Genomic DNA, 23,676 nt, shown 5'->3' with positions numbered 1-23,676 from the left:
GTACACTCAATCATTGTTCTTCATTTAAAGCTTACACAAGGGCTGTCAAGCCCTTATTTAGTTATTATATATATATATATATAATAATAATAATAATAATAATAATAATAATAATAATAATAATGATAATAATAATAATAATAATAATAATAATAATAATAATAATAATAATTCACTTGTTTGTGCCCTTTTGCCGTATATAATTTACTTGATAGAAAATTCTGTATCTGCCAAAATTTGGGTAGTATAATACCTATATAGTTTTTAGTTTGTTTTTCTTCGATCTATAGTGTATCACTTTTGGAAAATATTTTGTTGACACCCAAAAATTAAAACACATACATTTGTCAATCTATTATTAAATTAAAAAATTTTAAATATAATTCAAATATTAATTTATTGGTATATGAAGTAAATGTTTGATTCTTTTGTTTTTTATATGATATTTTTAAGCATTTATTTATCATTAAATGTACATATTATCTTGATAACATTTCATTCTTTCTTTAAGTGCTAAGGAGACGTCAATAAAATTTATTTATATTAATGTTTGATATTTTTTTAGACGAGATCATTAATCATTCACTTAGATATTTTTATATGCATCGAGATGATCTCTAATACCACATATTTGATTGAACTTAAGAGACTTTATAAAGATAAAAGTAGGTTATACCACTCATCTGAAAAGAACAATATAATGGTACACCACCACCTAATATTTTCTTCCTAAAATTGTTTAGTACATTTAAAAGTATGAAAAAATCATAAGAAAAAATCATAAGAAAAAGCACCATACACTAAAACATAATACACCATATACAATTAATTATCTTAACATATTGCAAACTGGTGTTGGTAACAAAATTTGATAATCTATAAGCATGCCTATATATTAATAATGATGAGTCTCTCACTAGAATGATTTTTTAAAATAAAAATCAATTTTAGAAAAAAAAATATAATTAATAGTGATTAAATTAGAGATATTTTAGAAATTAAAAAAATTATTATTTTTTAAATTAATTTCTATTATTGATAAATAATTTTAAAATTGATATCTAATTAAGTTTTTACTATCAAATTTAAAATCTAAATAATTGGTAGTTAAAACATTAGTAACTAATTAAATACTAATTTAAAAATTATTTATCAATATTAAAATTTTTATTTTTTTAATTTATTAAATGATCTCTAATTTAATCACTATAATAATTAATTTTTTATTTTAAAATAAATTTTGTTTTAATGTTTATTTTACTTTCTTGTCACAACACCCTGGTGTTCTTATTTATTTGTGATTTCTGCAGGTGACACTTGGCTTTATAGTTCTGATAGAAAAAAAAATTTACAATATTAAACAACATGAAGTGTCTTTGTGGTTACTTGTGACTGTGTCCCTTTCAATGGGGCACTGTGTTTGTGATTGATGCTACTTCCTTGTCATATCTATAACAATATAGTAATATACTAATAAGAAATATGAATTATTTTTTTTTTATAAAAAATTTTAGGTTAAACATCATTATACAATTTCTAATACCTCAAATAACAATCATTATCTACATCTTCTAGCTGATACCTCAAATAACAACCATTATCGCAATGAAAAAAGAATATGAACTAATTTACTACAACTATTTAACTTATAACAACTTTGTAACGTAATATAATTATAAAGTACATATATTCCAATATATGGTGAGTATCACATATATGCATTTTATTTAGCATGGAGAAAAATACTTAATTTATAATATTTTATTAACTTTTAATTTTACTGAATTACTCTTATACTAAACCAGGGTAACCACTTTAATTTTGTTAACAAAATTCTCAAAATAAAGCCAACAAATCTTTTATTCAAACCATGTATTAAAAAAACCCAAACCCTGGCTAAAGATAAACCTTCAAATAATATAAAAAATAATTCTTATTTTATAAATAAATTTTATAGAAGTTCAGTTAGACCTAAATTTATATCCTAAAGTATATTAATTAAAATCTACCTTATATTCATTAAATCTTATTATTTACACACCAAATGCAATATACTTAATAGAAATAAGTGAAGGGTAATTTATATCTTAAAAGTTAATTTTATGGTAATTGAGCTTTGCCGTATTTTTCTAAAACAAATTACTTTGTTTTATGATTATTTTCAAAAATTTCAGATAATATTATTTTTTTCATTTATATTATTATCTTTTATCTAATTTATAATTAATTTACACATATATTATATATTTTTAAAATATTTATCAGAGTTAAGAAAGTTTATTATGTTTCTTAAATTTTTATAAAAAATTAAACTATACTTAAAATAAAATATTATTTAAAGAATGACTTTATATGTTCGCTTACAAGATAAATATTGCAGAATTCTTAATATAACGATTGACGTTGAAATTAGTGTTGATAGATAAATGGCATAAAGGAAAAGCATTGATAATTTTAAGAAGCATTTAAAAGATAAATATGTGTAGTTTAAACGGATAATTTCTTCATAATAATTATTTAAAACATTAATAACATTGTTTTCATATGAACTTGTCATGAAACAATTTTAATACAATGTCAAGATTTAGATAATTTAAATAGTCTATAAAAGGAATAACATAAATAATATTGTAACATAAATAAATAGATTTCGTTTATACATAACTAAAGAAATATTTTTATAAAGGTATGCATAAATAAACAAAGATGATTTATAAATATTAATCTAAAAGAGGAAGAAAATAAAACTATAACTTAACATAAATAAACAGAGATTCTTTACGCAGAAATAAAGATATGCATATTACTTAAAAGTAAACTTATTTAATAGATAATACAAAAATTAAAAAGATTCTTTAAAAATAAGATATGCATATTGATTGAAATACATAAGAATTATGAGTCATAATAAATAGAAAATTCAACAGTGAATAGTTTTATATTATAATTCTTAAAAGTAGAAAAAAAATAATCTTTTACTTAAACGTGGTGATAAGATAATTTTTTTTTAAAGGTTATAAGTTGATTTCACACGAATTCTTACTACTCTCACTATTATTAGTGGTGGCAATGTGCAGAACAACGTCGTGGTAACTCATAACGTCGAAAAAGGAAACTACAGCACACCGACAACCACTTTGTTCCGATAATTTCGTCTAACAATGTCGTAAAAGAAATTGCTGTCAAGTGCCCCACAACGTTTTTCATGTCATTTTCTTGTTAAATTATTAATCATTTTAACTTTGAAAACCTTATCTTAACTTGCTCAATTTTCTTATAGAAATGTTGTTACTGTGTTTATTTATTTGTTTTGTTGAAGATAGGAATTTCCTTATGGTTTTGAATCATAGATGTATGATATAATGAGTTTGGCTGAAAAGTGGGAGTGAGTGAGTGAGAAGAAAATGACACATGTTAAGGTTCCCTGAAAACGTATCTAACGTAGTCAACTTCACACGTTCAAGAAAGCAAGAAGCAACTGTATCCATCCTTTCTTTGGACCATCTTTTCCTCTCTGTCTCCAGCCAGATACCTTTCTTGGTTGGACTTTCATACACCTCTCTGCCTCATCCTCATCCATGTCCATTGCTTCTACACGTTTTTCAAACACTACTTTTTCTCCCTATTCATTTATCTTTATTGTATCTGTGTGTGAGCTTTTATTTGCATTAAAGTCATTTTCTTTCTATTTGCATTGCCTCTTCCGTCTTCAACTCTTTTAAATTCAACATTTGGGTTGTGAATACGGTTTTTTGTCTTTCCTTTTGGCTGTACTTGATCACCCAGTTTTTAGGGGGTGTTATGTGATGTAAGCAATAACCAATGAGGAGCATAGTACTCTTCTTTCTCTCATTTTGCAACCGACCCTTTAACTCTTTCTTTTTCAATCCTCTCACATTTTTGTCTTTATGTTAGATGTTAATCTATGTTAAACAAGGGGTGGAACTGAGAAGAGATTGTTATTAGAAGTGTAAATTGACAAATTGGTTGGTTTTATGTGCAATGGCTTTGCTTGCAGCGAAGTCAAATGCTTTGGAAGTTGTGTCACTGTAACTGCTGCTCCATGACTGTCTGTCAATTTGAATAGCTGTAAGGAGCTAAACTTTTGCAAAAAGTACATTTTCATTCACACAATCCGTGACTCTTTCTGGTTTAATTTATCTATATCCTTTACCCCTTCTAAAGTTCCATCTTTTGGCCACTATTGTTTCAGTGGTTGATTTGTATTAGCTCCTACTTTTCATAAGCATTGATGGTAATACATTCAATGTAACAAGTACAATTTATTATTCATTACTTTTCTTTTCTCCGTAACGCAGATGCTATCATATAGGGAATTTTTATTCTCAATTGGATAGCTTCATCTCCAAGTTTCATGTATATTTTATTTCATTGTTTCACAAAAGTCCTGGTCCTAGCAAACATGGATTGGTCTTCCATTAGCCATGGTCTAAATTTGGTCATTTGTTAATTTCACTTTCAAAAGGTCTCAAAATCATTGATTCAACTAGTGATATATATACATGCATATTGCTGACTGAGAGAAGTTGATACTTGCGGAAAGTCAGAATGGCTTCTGATTGTTCAAGATTTGTAAGGTGAATCTCCTTCCCAGTTTACCCTTCAAGTTCTAAGTTACTATGTACTCTTTCTTCAGATTGTGCAATTTTTATTCTAAACAAGAGTCAATTGCTGTCTTTCAGCAATTGAATAAAACGATTTTCATAATCTATACTATTAGCCTCTAATGTAAAGTCTCACTTTACAGATTTCAAGATGACCCTGAATTGGTAAAATTGCCGACAACAAACAGTGGCAAGGGAATCAGGCGCAATGGAACACGATTAGTTGAGACAAGGGGTAAAAAGGGTCTGAAGGAGACAAGGAAGTTCTTGAAGGCTAGAGTATTGTCGAGAGTATTCTCAGAGGATTATGAGAGAGTTAGAAAAAAAACATTATTAGATCCCCGGGGACAAACCATTCACCGATGGAACAAAATTTTCTTGGTAGCATGTTTAGTTTCTTTGTTTGTGGACCCTCTATTCTTTTATTTGCCACTAGTTCGACATGAAGTGTGCATTGATATTGGAACAGCTCTTGAAGTTTTCCTCACAATGATAAGATCATTGGCAGATGTGTTTTACATGATTCAGATTCTCATGAAGTTTCGAACGGCTTATGTTGCTCCTTCTTCTCGTGTATTTGGGAGGGGAGAACTTGTCATAGACACTACCAAGATAGCTACTAGGTACCTGAGAAAGTGTTTTGGGCTAGACTTCATTGCTGCACTGCCTCTTCCTCAGGTAAGTTACTGTAGTTTTCCTTTATCTTGATCAAAGTCAAGGTGTTTTGACTTGCTAAGTAAAATTGATTCTGTTATGTTTGTCACAGGTGTTAATTTGGATTGTGATCCCCAATCTTGGAGGTTCAACCATGGCAAACACAAAGAATGTGCTTCGCTTTATCATCATTTTCCAATATTTACCAAGGCTGTTTCTGATTTTTCCACTTTCATCCCAAATTGTAAAAGCTACGGGGGTTGTGACAGAAACAGCATGGGCAGGGGCCGTTTACAACTTGGTTCTGTACATGTTGGCTAGCCATGTGAGCATATGAAACTTGCATTTCCTTGATTGTTGCTCAAGCAACTTCACGTTGCCACTCCCACTGTATATATGTTAGCATTTTCCTTTTTATTCTTTACAATTTTTTTAACATTTTTGTGGAGGAAAATCTAGTTTTACATTTAGAAAAAATGATTTTGATGTGAACCAAATTCGATGTTACAAAGTGGTGCGGTGAAGACATCAATAGCAAATTGGGCAAGCTTAGCTGAGTTTCTTAACTAAATAACTTTTATTTTCTTGACTCAAAATAATTGATAAACTAAGCTAAAATTTGATCACATTTATATGCTAGTGAGAAATAATTTATGCGTTGTGTGTCATTTATATAAAGATCTGTTTTAGTGACATCTAAAGCTAGTGTATATCTAACAGTAAATTCTTCATCCACTCTTTAATTTCTAGTATCTTCAAGTGTGATTATGACTCATTTTGTTTTGGTTAAAGTTTTTAGGAGCTAGCTGGTACCTTCTATCAATTGAACGACAAGAAGCGTGCTGGAGGAGTGTCTGCGATATGGAGCCATCTTGCCAATATGGATTCTTTGACTGCAAAAGGGTTGAAAACTCCCTCAGGGTCTCCTGGTTTATAGCAAGTAATATCACAATTTTATGCTCACCAAAGGCTAACTTTTATCAGTTTGGTATATACGGTGATGCTGTGACATCCCAAGTTACTATCTCATCATTCTTTCACAAGTACTTCTTTTGTCTTTGGTGGGGCCTAAGGAATCTGAGGTATGTCTTATTTGGGGTTCTCCACTATATCACTTAGGCTTGTAATATTTTACTTTGTGTAAACACTAGACAGAAACAAACATTTTAGTTTTTCTATTAACTGGATCTAGAAATAAGGATTTTTTTTGTTATTGAAACAAGATTAAAATCCAACTAAGGTAATCTTTAACTAATTGGAGTTTTTCCTTTTCTGATTAAAAAAAATGTTGATTATAGTCAAGTTTAATGGAAGGATTATATGGGTAACTAAAAATGCAGAGTCCTATGTAACAAAAGAAAGTTGGACTTTTTAGCCTTAAACATTTAATTATACGTTTCAAAATGCTACTTCTCTATTTCATTTTGTCTTCTTGAAAAAATTATTAGATCTCTCCCCTAGCAAATAGAGCAAAATCTCTCATCTGGGTGACAAAGACTCACTAAAAAAAGCGTTTTATTTTTTATCCCTTCAACATTAATAGTTTGTGATATATATTCTGTGCAGTTCATTGGGACAAGGTCTTCTTACTAGCACTTTTGTTGGAGAAATAATGTTTGCCATTGTTGTTGCAACCCTTGGACTAGTTCTTTTTGCATTGCTTATTGGCAATATGCAGGTAAGTGTGTATAAATTATCTCTCTTAGCCAATTGCTGCTTAATTTGCATATGTCAACTATTAATTTCTCTTCTAATGTAACAAAATAATTCCTCAACATAAGGACCACAATCTGCTTCGTATTATCCAAACTCATTGTTAATTACTTGGAGGGTATTCCCAGTTTGTGCCTCGTACATTTTCCTCTGAATTCTCATTTGTTTCATTCTTAGAATTCTGTTGATAGAAATCTTTAATTCCCCAATTCATGAAAGAGTTTCAAGATGGCTTTGTCCTACCAGCATTGAAATGTAAGAGAATACTTGAGCACCATGAATGGACATTGTTCTTCATAATTATATTTTGCAGACATATCTCCAATCAACAACTGTTCGCTTAGAAGAGTGGAGGGTGAGGAGAACTGATACAGAACAATGGATGCATCACAGGCAGCTACCCTCAGAACTTAGACAATCTGTGCGCAAATATAACCAATATAAATGGCTGGCCACACGAGGGGTAGATGAAGAAGCTCTTCTCAAAGGACTTCCTGCTGATCTTCGGAGGGACATCAAGCGCCACCTTTGTCTCGAACTAGTTCGACGAGTAAGCCACTCACTCATCAAATTTTACTTGAACAAACCCTCACTTCGCCCCCTAAAATTATGCATTAGTCACTTACTTATGGGCTTTATCCACCACTAAGTTGATAAAACTTCATTACTTACTTTAATATGAAATGAATCTTAGAATAACCTCTTTCACTTAAAACATGTTTGTGATTTTGATGATGACGACGATGACGACATGTGAAACATATGAACAGGTGCCACTGTTCGATCAAATGGACGAGAGAATGCTTGATGCAATATGCGAGAGGCTGAAGCCGGCACTGTGCACGGAGAACACATACCTAGTTCGCGAGGGCGATCCCGTGAACGAAACTCTCTTCATAATCAGAGGCCACCTGGATTCCTACACCACCAACGGAGGCCGCACCGGTTTCTTCAACTCGTGCCGCATAGGCCCCGGCGACTTCTGCGGCGAGGAGCTGCTCACATGGGCCCTGGGCCCACGGCCCAGCTTCATCCTCCCCTCCTCCACCCGAACCGTCAAGGCCATCTCCGAAGTGGAGGCCTTCGCCCTCATAGCCGAAGACCTCAAGTTCGTGGCGTCACAGTTCAGAAGACTACACAGCAAACAACTGAGACACAAGTTCAGGTTGGAGAAAAATGATAATATACAATTATGAGTTTGATGTTGAAATATATATTAAATATAGAATTATTATTTAGGTTTTACTCGCACCAGTGGAGAACGTGGGCTGCATGTTTCATACAAGCTGCATGGAGACGCTACAAGAAGCGAAAGGAAGCTGCAGAACTGAGAGCTTTGAGCTACGTTCAGTCTAAGAGAGAGGGTGAGAGCGTAGGGTTGGTTGCGTATGGTACGAGGATGACTAGGAAGGGTACTGTGCATTCTGATGAAGTTGTCAACTCTTTGCAGAAGCCAGAAGAACCAGATTTTTCTGTTGGTGAGTGATGAGTTTGGATTGTTACATACCCTACATAGGCTTATTCTTTTATTGGTTATTCATCTAAGTTAGGAAATAGAATTTCTTGCATGGTGCTGAGATAATTGTTCATAATGCATTATAAAAATATGCTTTTTGGAACACAGTTTGAAAGTGAGAAACAAGTTTACTGAACAGTAAAAGCTACAGTGATGTATGTGATTGTGGTCCACTAGTTTTCCATTCCATCTCTCTCGTTTTCCCCTAATAGTGGAAGACCTGTCATCAAACACAAGAAGAAACATCACTTTTCACTTAGAAAAATAATACTTTAATAATTAAAACAATTATATTATAATAATATAAATCGATAATTGATGAGTTAAATGAAATCCAATCTGATTATATTAAATGAAATTTGTCAATGTTATTTCAATTAATGAGCTGAAAATAGGGCTTATAACAAGGAGTGGCAACTTGGAGCGGGCCGACCCACTACCCGCAGTAAAATACGCGGGACGGGTTGACGTTTTCAACCCGATGATCCGCATTAGTCCACGGCCCACGCGGGCCAGTAGCGGGACGGGACGGGCTGGCCCGCTAGTCCAAAAAAAAAATTAATTAATTGATTTTTGATCGCTATAGTTCAGTGGAGGAGAACTTTGAATGAAAGAAAATTAAGTTTTCACTAAAAAAAACAACGCAGTTACGCTGTTCCAAAAAACGCACACAACACACGACGTACTCTCCTTTGTAGCGCTGCCGCTCGCTCCTCTTGCAACTCCGTGTGGTTTCGCCTGCAATTGTCGCGCGCTACTACCGCTTTGCTGTTGCACACTGTTACTATCTCCACTCCTCCTCTACGTTAAAGAAAAAAAAAGCGGACCGACCTGCAAGCTCACGGGCCAACGCATGCGGAACGGGTCATGAAAACCAGCCCACATTTTATATGCAGGGCGGACCAACCTGATTCGCATTTTGCGGCCTATGCGGGGCGGGCCGGCCCGGCGCGCTTTGCCACCCCCTACTTATAATAGAACTCATTTGTTCTTTGGAACTCATAGGGCATGACAAAAATCTGTTAAGCATTTCAATTGGGCTTTGCAAAGTCAATTTCCAAATGAAAAAACCGAGTTCAAAATTTGACTTCTGAATGTTAAATAATCTCTTATCTCTATTGAAAAGCATCTATTTTAGTTGTTAAAAATATCATTTTAGCATCTGAGTTCTTGGATTTAAACTAGAAGGAGCTAAAAGAGATTAAAAATAGTACACGGAAAGATTAAAAGTTTGGTACAAAAAGTAAAAGGTGAACTTTATTCAACTATACAGGCTAAATAAATAATTTAACTAAAAATCAATTCCGTATATAAGAATATTGTTAAAATAAATTTAGACAGAAAATAACAAAAATAAGTATAATTAGAAAAAGAAAGTGCAAAAAGAAACTCCCAAACCACATACAGTCAAGGCCCACTCGTAACTAGCACAGCAACTTTATTTCTAAATTTGATATAAATTATGAGGCAATTACTTCCGCATGAAATTTGAACATCTATTCGATTTTGAGGTGAAATTTGATTTTTATGTCAAATGATAAAAATGTTCTTTAAGCAAAGGAAAAGTGTTGAATAAAATTTATTATAAAATTCTTTTTCTTGTACAGGTTTTTAAATTTGGATTTCTAGAATATTTTTTTATATAGATCTCTTTTCTGAAATAGATTTCTAAATTTTGTTTTCTGATTTTTATATGATAAATTTTTTTATTCCAAAATTGTTATATTTTTGTTTTTTAATTCTATTTTCAGAATATATTTTTTAATTTCAGATTTTCAATTCTGAAAGACAATTTTACAAATTTTAAAATGTACAGAGTGCAGGTCACAATTTATAAGACAAAGGAAGAATTTGCCTTAGAATGTGTAAAAGTTGGTTCAATGGTTAAAGTTAGAGTGTCTAATAGAAAATGTGTATCTTTCATTATTAGTGTGGATAATCTTAATTCAACGTGGAATCCCTTAATATCTACACAAACGGATACATATATATATATAGTCCACTACACCAAAAAGTAAAATTAGCTGCAAAAGGAAGTGAAGGTGATGTTAGGAATCCTAAATAGTGTCCACTAAACCTTTATTATTAAAAAAAATAAAATAAAGTGTGGATTATATGGACATAAACTAAAAAAAAAAGAAAAACAAATTGTGTGGGTCAAACGGTCACAACTGGAACTATAAATAATAAATAATAATAATAAAAATTTAAAATTTTGTAGGTTAAGCCCACGCAAACATAATATATATATATATATATATATATTTTTAAAAAAATAAAAAAAATTAAATATGTAATAAAATTATGAAGATTAAGTCCACGCTTGTTTAAAAATTGTGTGGCCAATCCGTTGACTAAGCCCACGCTTATTTGAATAAATAATATAAAATATAATTTTGTGTGGGCAACATGTAGGCTAAGTCCATACTTGTTTAAAAATCATGTAGCCAACATGTAGGCTAAGCTCACGTTTTTTTAAATAAATAATATAAAATATAATTTTGTGTGGGGAGCATGTAGGCTAGGCCTATGCAAAAAAACACATCACTTATGTCCCACACACCCGCCACTATTTTTTATGTCGAGCATATTAGCTTCCAAATTTTAATGATAACTACACTTTTGCATCCATTAGCTATAGTTAATGTCCCTTTTTGACCCATGCTAATAAACATATTTTTTGTAGTGGTCTAATTGATATTTTAACTTAGTAGGTAAAAAGCATTTTTGTGTCTTTTCCATTAGTTTAAACATTATAATAACAAAAAAAAATGATATTTGAATAAGAGTTGTGAAAAGAGAAATTTTAAATCGTAATTTCTATTTATTTATGAATTCTATAATGGATTTAAACTAAATTTTGTTAATTCTTTAAGTGAATACATTACTTCCTTGTATAATCACTTTTTGTTTTTTCTTAATTTACTTCTCTCTATTTCTTTTGCGATTTTCTTAAATTTTTTTTAACATATGAATGATATAACTTTTCAAGCTGATAAAAAAAAATTATTTCGCAAAAAGAAATGTTCTCGAACGGGGTTAAGACCCAGAGAACTATTGAGACTCCTCCTTAATTGGTCGATCGGCGTGCACTTTAGTTACTCTCTCCACAAGTTCCTTTCTCTCTTTTGCTCGCTCTATTTCTCGGCCTTCCGTAATCCAGATTCAAATGGTACCTGCAGAAGGCACTGCGATGCTTAAGTCAGTAAAGGTATTCGACACTCGGTTGTCATAGAACTGATGATGATGATGTACATGTTTCTTGGAATATGCGCTATTTATATTACCTATGATGAGCTTCCTTTATTGGACCAGGTTAAGGGGTTGGACCGTGTTTAAAAATGGATTACCTAGCTCCTAATCACAGATTAACTTTGTTTATCTTAGTTGAGCGTAATTGGACTTGAACTATCGATCAATCCAACGAACATGAGTCTTGACTATATTCGGTCAGCTTAGGATCTAAGACGTTATATCAGTCGAGCAACTTTCATCGGTTAAAGAAAATATAAGTATAATAAAAATAAGAATAAAGAATGAGTATATAATTTCGAATAATAACAAAAGCTGAAAACAGTATAAAAATGAAGAATTATAGTTTAAAAGTCATAAATTTTGACCGATTGTCTTTTATTTGGATAACCAAAGGATCTTGCTTACTTGGGAGGGCTTTGTATGATTCCCTTGGGATTTTGATGTCTCCTAGAAAATATATAGGAGCTATGTATGAAAGTGGCAATAGTCTATTTTCTGTGGTATATTCTACTGTGGTTTGCTTTTGTGGTTTTTGTTTGTTTCTGTAGTCTCTTTTACTCTTTTTGATTTGGTGTAATTTTTAAGAAAATGGATAAGTCGTGTTTTTGGATGAAAACATTCATATAGAAAAATACACCGATAAATTAAAAAAAAAAAACAAAATTTGTAATTAAATATAAATGATTTGTCATATTAAAAAAAAACATGTGATTTAATTTAAACAGAATTTATGTTTGGGTGGATATTTTTTCATTTGAAAGTCCTGGGTCAAAGTACAAGTTACACATTTTAATAAATGTTGAAAAAATACACTAAATCCGTTAAAAAGCTGTCTCTTTTGAAAAGGAATTGATGATGGTGTAATCCAGCAGTAACACCTCACTCACAGCATATTTCATACTCTTCTGTGATTTTGATTAAGTTATGAAAAAAAGGAAACACATTTCAAATAAGTTTTGACTGTTGCTGCTTAATTACTGTTTCTGAACTTTCTATTACAATCATACTTCATGTGTAATTCTTAAGATTTTAAAAAGGAGAAACTAACTCTGCAAATATTCTTTTCTTTTTCTTTCTATTCTCTTTCGTCATGCATAAATAAAAAAAAACAAATTATAAAATATTTATATAACAACAAATTATAAAATAGCTTATGACATATATGCTTATATATATATTAATTGTTAATTAATTATAAATATTTAATGTTTATTTAAACACAATAAACAGTTTGACTTAGATTTTATTTTTAATATGAATTTGAACCAAAGTTTTAGATTTTTGGAAGCCTATAAACAATAAAAAAGAAAAAAAAAACATGGAAACTAGACCAAATTATGTAAAATAAAATAAAATTCTAAGAGTAGCTTAAGCAATTGGAGAGTTTAAACCAAACAAATAGATAAATAAAGATAAGAAAACTAACAAAATAACATTCTCGTAGCTTTCCTATAGACAATAAAGAGAAACGATTGAATCTAAAAAATTCAATCAGATTAACCTTCGCTTGCATTCAGTAATAAAATATTATAATATTGATGCAGGTCACTATCATTATTTTTTTTTTTGGGATTGACCTATTTTGGAAGTCATCTTATTGATTTTTCACTTCAGTTCATTGTCTTGACTTACTGATTTCTCCTTATCCATCTTTTCAACCTAAAACTTAGAGATAAAGTTAAATTCTTTCTAAGAAAATATCAGTCGAGTTATATTTAATTATATCCGCTACCAAAATGGTTGAACATGACCTTGAGCCTCCTTTTTATCACTTGAAAATAATTTTACAAGACTAAATATTGATAAACAACTTTAGAATTAACCTTGTTTGACACCAATTAATTTAAGACTTGTTGTATTATAGTTAATAAAAAAACATGATTTTGGATTAGTTTACTCTTATTCACTGGTGCAGAAAGGATTTACAACGACGACTATTTAGCTGCATTTGTTGTACACGTAGTCTTAAATCGAAGAGATAAGAATGCGGCTATTCAACGGGAGATGAAACGTCACATCCATCTCAACCGTTAGATCTTCCTCGATCCAACAGTCCTCGTCAAATGGCACCAAAAAACCCCTCATCAATGCGCGTCACGTCACGCAACCGGCACCGCCAATGTCACGTCCAACCTCGGGAAGCCGAATCGTCACATCAGTCTCGAACAAAGACTCTTCGGATTAACCATCCTTGAACCTGGGGGACAAGTGTACTCGTAAGGCCCGCATGACTGAGACTATGACTCGGTACCCGGTCATTATGCCGACCGACACCACAAATCCAATTACGCTTAAACAGAATTAGTGAGGCTAATCAACAATCAATAGTTAGGTAATACACTTCTAAACATGACCCAACTATCTAACCTAACTGAATAGGAAAGACCCATCACAATCATATAAATAGGCACAAAATCCAAGAATAAGGTACATCATTATACAATACTTAAATATACTGAGTGTCAAATACTAAATCTGACTTGAGAGTCAGAGTGCTTTTTGTAAGTACCATCCGAGTCTGGACTTTGGGAAGACTGAGAGGCAAAGAGAGACGAGGAGAGCAAGGGACTTGCTTGGAAAGGAATAAGAGTGCAGACCGACCGATCAAGAAGTCAAAGAAGAGAAGCAACTTAAATCATTCTCTAGGCTTCGATCCCATTCGAAAAAAGTACTAAACTAGTTTATATCTATTTTAAAATAATGACTAAAAAGATCAAATTCTAAATATAGAAATCAAATTCGGACTTATACATTAAAAACATATTTACAATGTTGTATAAAAAGCAGGTATGGGGGTGAAAAACAAGAACAGAAACATGAAAATTCTCCCCTTTGGAAAAGGTGGGAAGACATATCAATGGTTGAAATATGAAAAAGAAGAACAATAGGTTGGAAAGGGAAATAGATTTGACCCCTTTGGTTGTATAGCTAATAAAGTGAGATTCCCTTAATTAAGTCTTAATAATCACTTTCATGGGCCACTTGTCCAGTTATTGCTCTCATTAACTGGCTAAGCACATATCATTTTCCTAAGCATTGTGATTAACTATGGACCCACTTTGACAATTGGCCTGGCTAGCTCCTTTCATGAGGAATTTTGAGATTTTTTTATACTTACCTCTGAAATATAAAACCAACTTTTTAAGAGACCTTTCTTCATTTCACGTTATCATCATATTAAGAAGCATCTCCTCAATAATCCCACCAAACACATGGGAAGCTTAAACACTTTCACACCATTTATTTTTAAACTTAATTACCTTTTTAGTCATAATATTAAGAGTTAAAAATTAATTCTATCATCTAAATTTTAAAAAATCAACGTAGTCTCAACTTTTTTTAAAAATTTCAATTTGATTCGATTTTTAAAAAAAATTTCGATATAAGTTCCAAAATTTTCAAAATAATTTAATGTGATGATCTTAACTTTGTTTAAAAAAATTTCAATAACAACACATAATTTAATTTGAAGTAACATCGTTAAAGATAAATTTATTTTAATAAGAACAATTTAAAAAAAAATATTAAATCATTTAAAAAAATTAAGATCATATTAATTTTTTTTTATGTTGGAACTGAATTGGTTTTTATCCCAGAGATTAAAAAAATAATTAGAACTTTTTTTTAATTAATTGTGATAACAAATTAATTGCTAATAAAAACCATCTTCAACACTTGTAAACAATATCCATAGATGCAATTTTTGCAGTAATTGAACATTGGTGTTTGAAAAGTTAATTTATAATAGACAAAATCTAACAAAAATGATTTTTTTTCTTGTAGTCACAATTTATATTACTACTTAAAGAAACAATAATTACTAAAAAAATGAATTTTATTTCTTCAAATAAGTGCTTATTATTTTCAGGTATTTTTTTTTCAAAGAATCTCAGTAAATTCGAGAAAGCGAGCTAGTAAATAGATTAAAAGTTAAAAAGTTCATTTTTAAATGTAAAATGTTGAATTAACATTGTACATTGAAATTAATCGTATTAGTTAACTAATAATATGAAATGATATATAATGTCATATCTGTGTGTACATATAATTATTTTATTGGTAGTGGGCAAAATATATTTTGTTTTTTTTTTCTCTTTTTACAAAAAAAAAAAATACATTTATGTATAATAACTATAATTTATATCTTTCTTAGTTGATTTTGAAATAAAAGCATGAATAGATTAAAGCCACGTTTGCCATGAGCTTTCACATCATTTTGAATTTAGGGCATATATAATCACGTTGGTAAAAAACACGTTCTTCAAGCTTTGACAGATAAAATGCAAAGCCATGACTCATCTGAGAAAAAGGATCATAATTAGCAGTTATGGGTGCAGTGTTTGTGTCGCTGGAATAGAATGGAACACCATCATTATCAACTTAACAAATGCACTTCTTAATGTTATTGTTACTTTCAATCTCATAACTCTGTCATTTTCACTGCTACCTGTTAAGTACTTTTTGCCCAATTAATACACGCTTCATGTATATGAAGTCTTAGTTAATTTTTTGTCATTTATTTTAATAACCTTAAGAATAACACGTAATTAATTGAATGCAAATTCATATCCAACTGTGAAATTAATAACATGCATGTGAAGAGCACGTCAAAGTCCAATGGCATGTGAAAAATTTATCAAATGGTAGATTTCTTTTTTAATATTGCTAAAACCAACAATTTTTTTAAAATTACACTCATAGATAGTCGTGTTTTTATAACTTAACTTTATTATGGAAAAATTGTATTTTATAAACTCGACTTCAACCTTTGATTTTAAGTGAAGTCATGTTGTCAACAATAATTTTCATGTTAGTGATATAGTCGTATGATACAAATACGACTTTGATTAACAGAATCTAGACTTAATTTGTTTTTTTTTGGTTCAAACTCAAATCATTAGAGCATGACAGAACTTGGACTTGACCAAAAGTTGTGTAGAGAACATAACTTTAGTGTGTAGAATTTAAGTTAAAGTCATGTAGGGGTAACATGAATTGTTTGAGTTCTATTTGTTATTTTTTTTTTCCGTTTTAGTTGAGGAAGTCTAGAAATGTATGTGTTCATATAATTAGGGTTAACATGAAAATTAAATAGTTTTGAAGTTTTTGCTTGTTGTTAGCATGAAAATAAAATTGTTTTAAGACTTTATGTATTTGTATATTTGTTTTTGTTTGACTATTTTTTAGGAGGATGGAAAAAAATAATATAATTTGTTATATAAAAAAATAAGAGGAAATTTAAGAATGAAAATTAATATAAAATTTGAACATGAAAATTGTTATATAAGGGAAAATAATTTATTTATGAGAGGACTTGTCACAAGGTAGTATTCTTTTTTTTTCCTTCTAAGTCTTCTTTGATGGTCATGTTTGGTAGACATGTGAGGGGGTATAACCAAATCATTATTATTGTCTTCTTTGTTGTGGCAATGATTATCATATCCTTATGAAGGTATTGTGGGTATATAAAAGTGCATGTGTGATCTAGGATTGTACACATATGGAGGTGTGAATGTGGAAGTTACAAAGTCTTTGATGGACTAGAAAAAATATTTGGTTAAGGAAAAATGTAATCTATATGGAACTTGTTGGTACGAAGAGTGGGAAGACAAGTGGTGATGCCATGTATCTGGACATTGTAGGTTGTTCGAAGACTAGACTGACCAAATGATTGGCCATGAAAATGTTGAACATACAAAGAAGACCCAACATGCTGATAAGGAGGGTGTGGTTGGGGTTGTGTAGTCTCTTGTGACGTGTCATACTATTACAAAAATAATCGTAAATTTTAGATAACTAAAATACATTATTATTGTTTTAGGAGTCAACTTACATCATCGTTGGATGTTGGTTCTGGAGGTGATATGTAATGAATAATATATCATTGCGTGTATGTTGTGGTGTCATGCAAATGGTCATTACAGTTGAACTAAATTCCTAGAATTATATGATTATGTCAATCATTTCACATTGCTATCCATTTTTCATAATATTGTCATCAATATCTATTTATTCTACCTCTCATATCTTCTTTTTGATGTTGATCTAAGTTTAACGGGCTTGTTGGAATAGTTTTCTGAAACTCAAATTGTTGCATTACCCAATCAGCTTGATGAAATTCTACTATGGAAAAATAAATCAAAGAAACTATCGTTCGACTAAGATGAGAAATATCAACAGTAATCAAGAATCTGAAAACCTCCATACTCTAAGAAGTCCATATAGAAAATATCATTAATATGAGCTATAAAATGTTGTCAATATCATATGTAAGTATGATTTGATTAAGAACTTGTTTGGGTTGTAACTAGTCCAACATTTTTCTTATTAGACTAATTGTACTTGTAGGTTTGTTTTGCTTTTGCATCGTTTCACAATGCCACCTTTCATAAACAATATATGTTTCATTTGGACCACAAAAGTTAAAATTTATTGTACCTTTAAATAGGGAAAACAATTGTATAGATAGAAATAAACCTTTTGGCAAGTGTAAAACCAAGTTATGCATCATTTTTAACAATGGCTCAATAGTTAGAGAAAGACATGTAATGTGTTCCTTAGCCCATCAGTGTAAAAGTAACATGCAATTTATGATGTTGTCTTGATTGAAGTCAATTATGTTATCTAAACTATGATAAAGATACACCAAGATAATTAAGCCTCAACTATAATATGAGACGTAATTCAAGTAAGGGAATAAATACATAAGATAAACTTTACTAGATTATGTATCTGACATTAATAAACTCTCAATTAGTGAACAAATGTGTGTTTGTGCATGTTGAGCGATAACAACATTAATTACATTATCAGGTATTTGTTGAAAGGTGTTGTTAAGCCATAATAGTTTTATTGTATTTCCTTTGACCACATTTGGGGGAGGTATCGACCCTAACAATTGTTTGCATAGTGGTATAAAGTCATAACTAGTGACACTAGTGACAAGTTCTCCATTAATAAGAATACCCAATTGTAGTGCGGTGATAAATGCCAAATTTCATATTAAAATATAGGGACTTATGAATATTAATTGTTAAAACAAGTATAAAATAACCCCTAAGTTATGAATTTATACCTTTTTACATATTTTTGTGATTTATAATTGAATAAGAACGATTTATTCCCAAATTTGGTGTTAATTTCAGGATTCTAGGGGAGAATGGAGATGATTGCACAAAAGGAAAATATATAAAGCTAAAAAGAGAAAGTTGGAATGCATCAATACTCACCAAAGCTGCCCAAATTCGCAAAAAACAAAGATGCCACCAATGGATCTCTCTCAAGCAAGTAGAATCTCGCTTGAGCAAGATAGCGCCAGTAATGTTGGGCATTTTTACATTTTATTTGCCCAAGCGAGCCCATTAGCGCCCAAACGAGAAGTCATTTAAGTCCAAGCAAATTAGGTTAAATAGGGGGCTTGAGGCACAATCCTAGAGTGTCAGGCTGAGAGGAAAACACCATTGAGTGACTTGCAATCCAATTGGGAGAATATGAGGTGTAGAAAACATTATAGGAGGCAACCGTCAAGGAGAAACATCCAGGATCTTCTTTTCATGTCATCCTTGCGTGTAATAGTCATCATGAGTGGCTAATCCTACCATTTGGGAGTGAGAGTAATTTGTTCAAACTCTTATGTATTGAGGTGATATTTGAATATAATATTCTGTTCTTGATTGATTATTGGTATTGTTGTTTTGTTTCTAATTTTTTTATCTAGAATCTTAAATCTGACTGGAAAGTATTTTTATAGTTCTAACCTAAACAATAATACTTAATATGTTTGAGTGTTATGAATAGACTTGAAATGTTAATTGCTATCAACGTCTAAGTTTGATTCTAAGTTGTTTTTATAAATATGCGAGAAATCAATATTTAGGAAGCATCTTACTAATTTTATTTGCGAGAAATCGATATAAATGAATTTTATACGGACATCAATATCAATCAAAGGACATAATGTTACCATGCTAATCAAAATACACAAGAGTGAGAAAGATGAAACTTAATCTCTATTTTTCCAACTTGAAGCAACCAATTATTTGCCTTGTTTTCTGATTAATCATTGTCATCACAACAACTTTCAACACATTTTTATTATTCTGTTTTATATTTAGTGAATATTTTACTTAATTATTCAATTGTTCCTTATGGATTCGATAACGTGATGCACTTGTCGTAAAAAGTCATCATGTGACATCTAGTAATGTCAATATTATGACAACGACTGTCAATGGCGAATACGAGCATATTTTAGCAAGATCTGACATTAGTGAGAGATCAAAATAATTGAAGTACCTCATACTTGTTTGTAAATTGACGTCCATTTAGACTTAATCCAAAGTGCTTTAAGTGAACTCAATTAAGGGTAATCCTTGCTTTCCCATGAAAATTTTAATTGTTGAAATAAAAATTCGTTGTAATTATTCAGTGACGTATAGAAAAAAATGGATTGTTGAACAAAAGGCTCTTGGTATGAGTTTAGCGATTAGCAGGAATCATATAATGAACTTCCAAGATGGTTTCAAGATGTGTACCAAACACATTGTGTAATATGGTTGTTCTCTTATGTTGTGGACGGTATTTAATAGACCTCATGTTACATATGAAACTTGTTTTTTTGGTATTTCAAATCTTGCATTGACGGATTTTATCGAAAGTGCCATTCAATATAATTTCTATAATTTAATATTAATTTATAATAAAAATTATTTATCAAATTCTTGATCAATATTCTTATAATATTAACAAATAACAAATTCAAAATTACTTTAAAAAGTTAGTGGTTATATTCCCATCAATAGTCGTTAGTTATTTACTACTAATAATAAGTACTTGATAAAAATGGTGTGTGGTAAGAATAGTTTGGACAAGATTAAGTATAAGTTGGACAATGTTGACATTTCACGAATAAGGAAATGCAGACTTACTTGGCTTACACATGCTTTCTCGTAAATAGTCATGTTCTCTCGTAAATAGTCAGGTCTAATGTGGTATGTTTCACCTCACTTTGTAAAGTTCAAACTCAAATTTCCCTGTAAAATAAAAATACAAAGGTGAAATTGTGCCACCTATGTACGACTTCATTTAAATTCCTTATCAATGTTGTGCCACCACATAACCATTTAAGCACAAAAGATTTTCAATAAAAAAACGTCTTAACTAGGCACGACATTAGTGTATGTTTGAATCTTTGGTAGTTAATTAGATTCTAAAGTTCGTAATTAAAATTTCGATAACTAATTAGATACCAATTTAGAAACTATTTACTAATAAAAGAAATTAATTTAAATATCAATAATTTTTTTAGTCTCTAAAATTGATTTTAATTTAATGATTTTCTTATAATGATAATCTATCTACATCTATAATTATAATTATATATAAAAAAGGAATATTGTTTTCATTTTTTTAATATATTTGTAAAATTATTTAATTTATTTTCTTTTATATTATCTTTCAAATAAGTCTCAAAATTTAGTATATCTCACTTCTTTATTTATTATTTATAACTTCTAAGTTATCTATTCTTTCGCAATCTATTTCTCTCACTTCAATGAATTATGTTATGATTTTTAGTTTTTAATTTAAATTTTTTAAAATTTTAAAAATAACATAAAAATAAATAAATGAAACTAAAAAACTTAAAATAGCATACATATTATTATATAAAATAATAAAAGTTATTAAAATAATTAAATTTTGACTTTAATAAAAGAAAAATGTGAACATAGAGTCATTGTTTTCACTAGTATTTGTTGCATGGATAACATTTGAAATACAACATAGTAGAAAAAAACCTTATTAATTGTGCCACACACACTCAATTAATTGCTTAAAAAAATTAAGAAGATTTAATTAGCCGAATGCATGGGTTACTACAAACTACTAATACGTGTAATCCATATAATAATACCAAGATTAAAGGGTTAATGGTTGCACAATTTATAACAAACCATCTTTTAATAGAAAGTATGCCTTACTTTGTGGTATTGTTATACTAAATAAAGAAGCCTTAGTGGCCATCACTTTATCAATAATGAAGATATGCTTTCAAACTTTGAAAAAGAATATATAAACCATTTATCAAGGAATTTATTACAACACTTTCAGTAAATTATATATAACAGCACGCTTCTTGGTTATTATGTCAAAATATCAAATTATAGGTTCATTTCATTCTACCTATATTTGTCACAGTTTAAAATAATATTTACAGAATAAGTGTTTTACATACAAGAAAAACAAGTTATTACAATAACCTTAATTATCTATGTTTCTGTTGTGTATGGTCTGAAGTTTCGGTTTTTATTAGGTGTGTAGTACTTACAAAAGATTCTTTTCGGTAATCTAAGTTAGTTTTTTTATTTTGATAGTTTAGTGTAATTAATGCTTAATAAATGTGTACCTTGACATGGTATGTGTCAACCTATTTATAGAGATGAATTGAACCTTTTCGTGTTTGGACATATATTAACACAATTTTTTCGATTAATCCTTTGACACCTTACATATCTAATTTTTCTCTTAATCTTGTGTTTAATTGAGGTTTATTGATAGCAGATGGGTCTCGACTCCAAATAATACAATTTACATTTGTTTTATTAAATTTTTTTACTTTGTTCAACTCTTGTTGACAAATAATTTCACCATCACTAGAATTATTAAGTGGAAAATGGAAAAGAATCTGTTTGTATGGTGTTCCTTGGAGAAAGAATGAATGGATTTGAGAAGGAATGTAGGGTTAAATTCGGAGGGAATATGCATTGAAAATAAAGCAAAAAGAGATTTTAGGAGTTTGAAGAAAATGAGTTGCGAAATACAAAGAATTACGTATTCAACTTGGCTTCTCCCACCTCATTCTTTATTTTGATGTTGAAATGGAAGAAAGTGACTTGCCATAGCCATCGCCATAGCCAAGAAAATTATGTGACGCACTTTCCTCAAAGGACAAAGGTGGGTTGGGATTAGAACTTGTTTAAATTGCTAAGAACTACACAACCACCACCAATCCTCATCATATCTAATCTCATTCTAAATTTCTAAATTTCAAAGTAGTAAACAACTTAAATATTAGTATTTATAATAAGATTTTAAATACTAATTGCTTGTACTTCCTATTGTTTAAAATCATTCTCTTTTTTTCTGTATATAAGATACTTAACACGAGTTTTAAAGAAAATAAAACTTAAATATTTAAGAAAATTTTATTCTCAAATAGGGTTAGAGATCTCACGACGATTAGAAATTAAAATATTTTATTCTTTATAAATAGGTTTAGACTTTATTTTATAAGTCAATTTTATGAAGTTGATTTAAGTTTAAAGTATATTTTTTAATAATTAATCTCATTAAATTATCTTATTCTAAGAAAAAAAAATACTATCAATTGTCATCTTATTATTTATATTATTTTAAAACAAAGTTTTATGTATCACGTAGAGACATTGTATTTTAGTTTTTGTTCGTCAAAATTTGACTGTTTTTATTATAAATATACATTTACATCATGTAATATAATTAACTGCATTGAGTGTATATTCTGATTTGAATTAACTAAAATCATATCTCTCTCTCCTCTCTCTCTCTATAGAGAGCATTAACTATTATTTAATATTAATTTTTTTAAAATTTAGTATAGTAGTTGACCAAAAGCAATTTGAATGGAAAATAACTTTAATTTATTTAAATTTATGAAAGAGAAAAAGTTATTTTAAGATAAATTACAAAAAAATTTAAAACTATTGTCATATCGTCAAAAGAGTTTCTTGTTTTTTACTAATTATTTTTTAGTTTTGTAACTCCAATCTATCGGATATTATGGGTCAATAATTTTTACTTTTGCGTTCGGACAATATTATGAAAATTATATAATAATTTCCAATTTTGTACTGAGATTCCAGCACAAAAGAACTA

The 23,676-nt window shown here is 29.9% G+C and overlaps 1 protein-coding gene across 1 annotated transcript; it reads left to right on the top strand.

The window, feature by feature from the left end:
• The first annotated feature begins 3,333 nt into the window (after positions 1-3,333).
• On the top strand, positions 3,334-8,644 carry LOC137827848 (protein CNGC15b-like). The gene is made up of 8 exons (XM_068634205.1): positions 3,334-4,598; positions 4,769-5,303; positions 5,392-5,604; positions 6,072-6,361; positions 6,846-6,957; positions 7,306-7,542; positions 7,763-8,157; positions 8,232-8,644. The coding sequence occupies exons 1-8, from the start codon at positions 4,570-4,572 to the stop codon at positions 8,476-8,478; spliced, it is 2,058 nt and encodes a 685-aa protein (XP_068490306.1). The 5' UTR covers positions 3,334-4,569; the 3' UTR covers positions 8,479-8,644.
• Positions 8,645-23,676: the final 15,032 nt, after the last annotated feature.

The sequence above is a fragment of the Phaseolus vulgaris genome, chromosome 11 (genome assembly GCF_000499845.2).
Source record: "Phaseolus vulgaris cultivar G19833 chromosome 11, P. vulgaris v2.0, whole genome shotgun sequence".
Classification (NCBI taxonomy): Eukaryota; Viridiplantae; Streptophyta; class Magnoliopsida; order Fabales; family Fabaceae; genus Phaseolus; species Phaseolus vulgaris.
The sequence above is the reverse complement of the archived record's forward strand: the minus strand, read 5'-3'. Positions and strand labels throughout refer to the sequence as shown.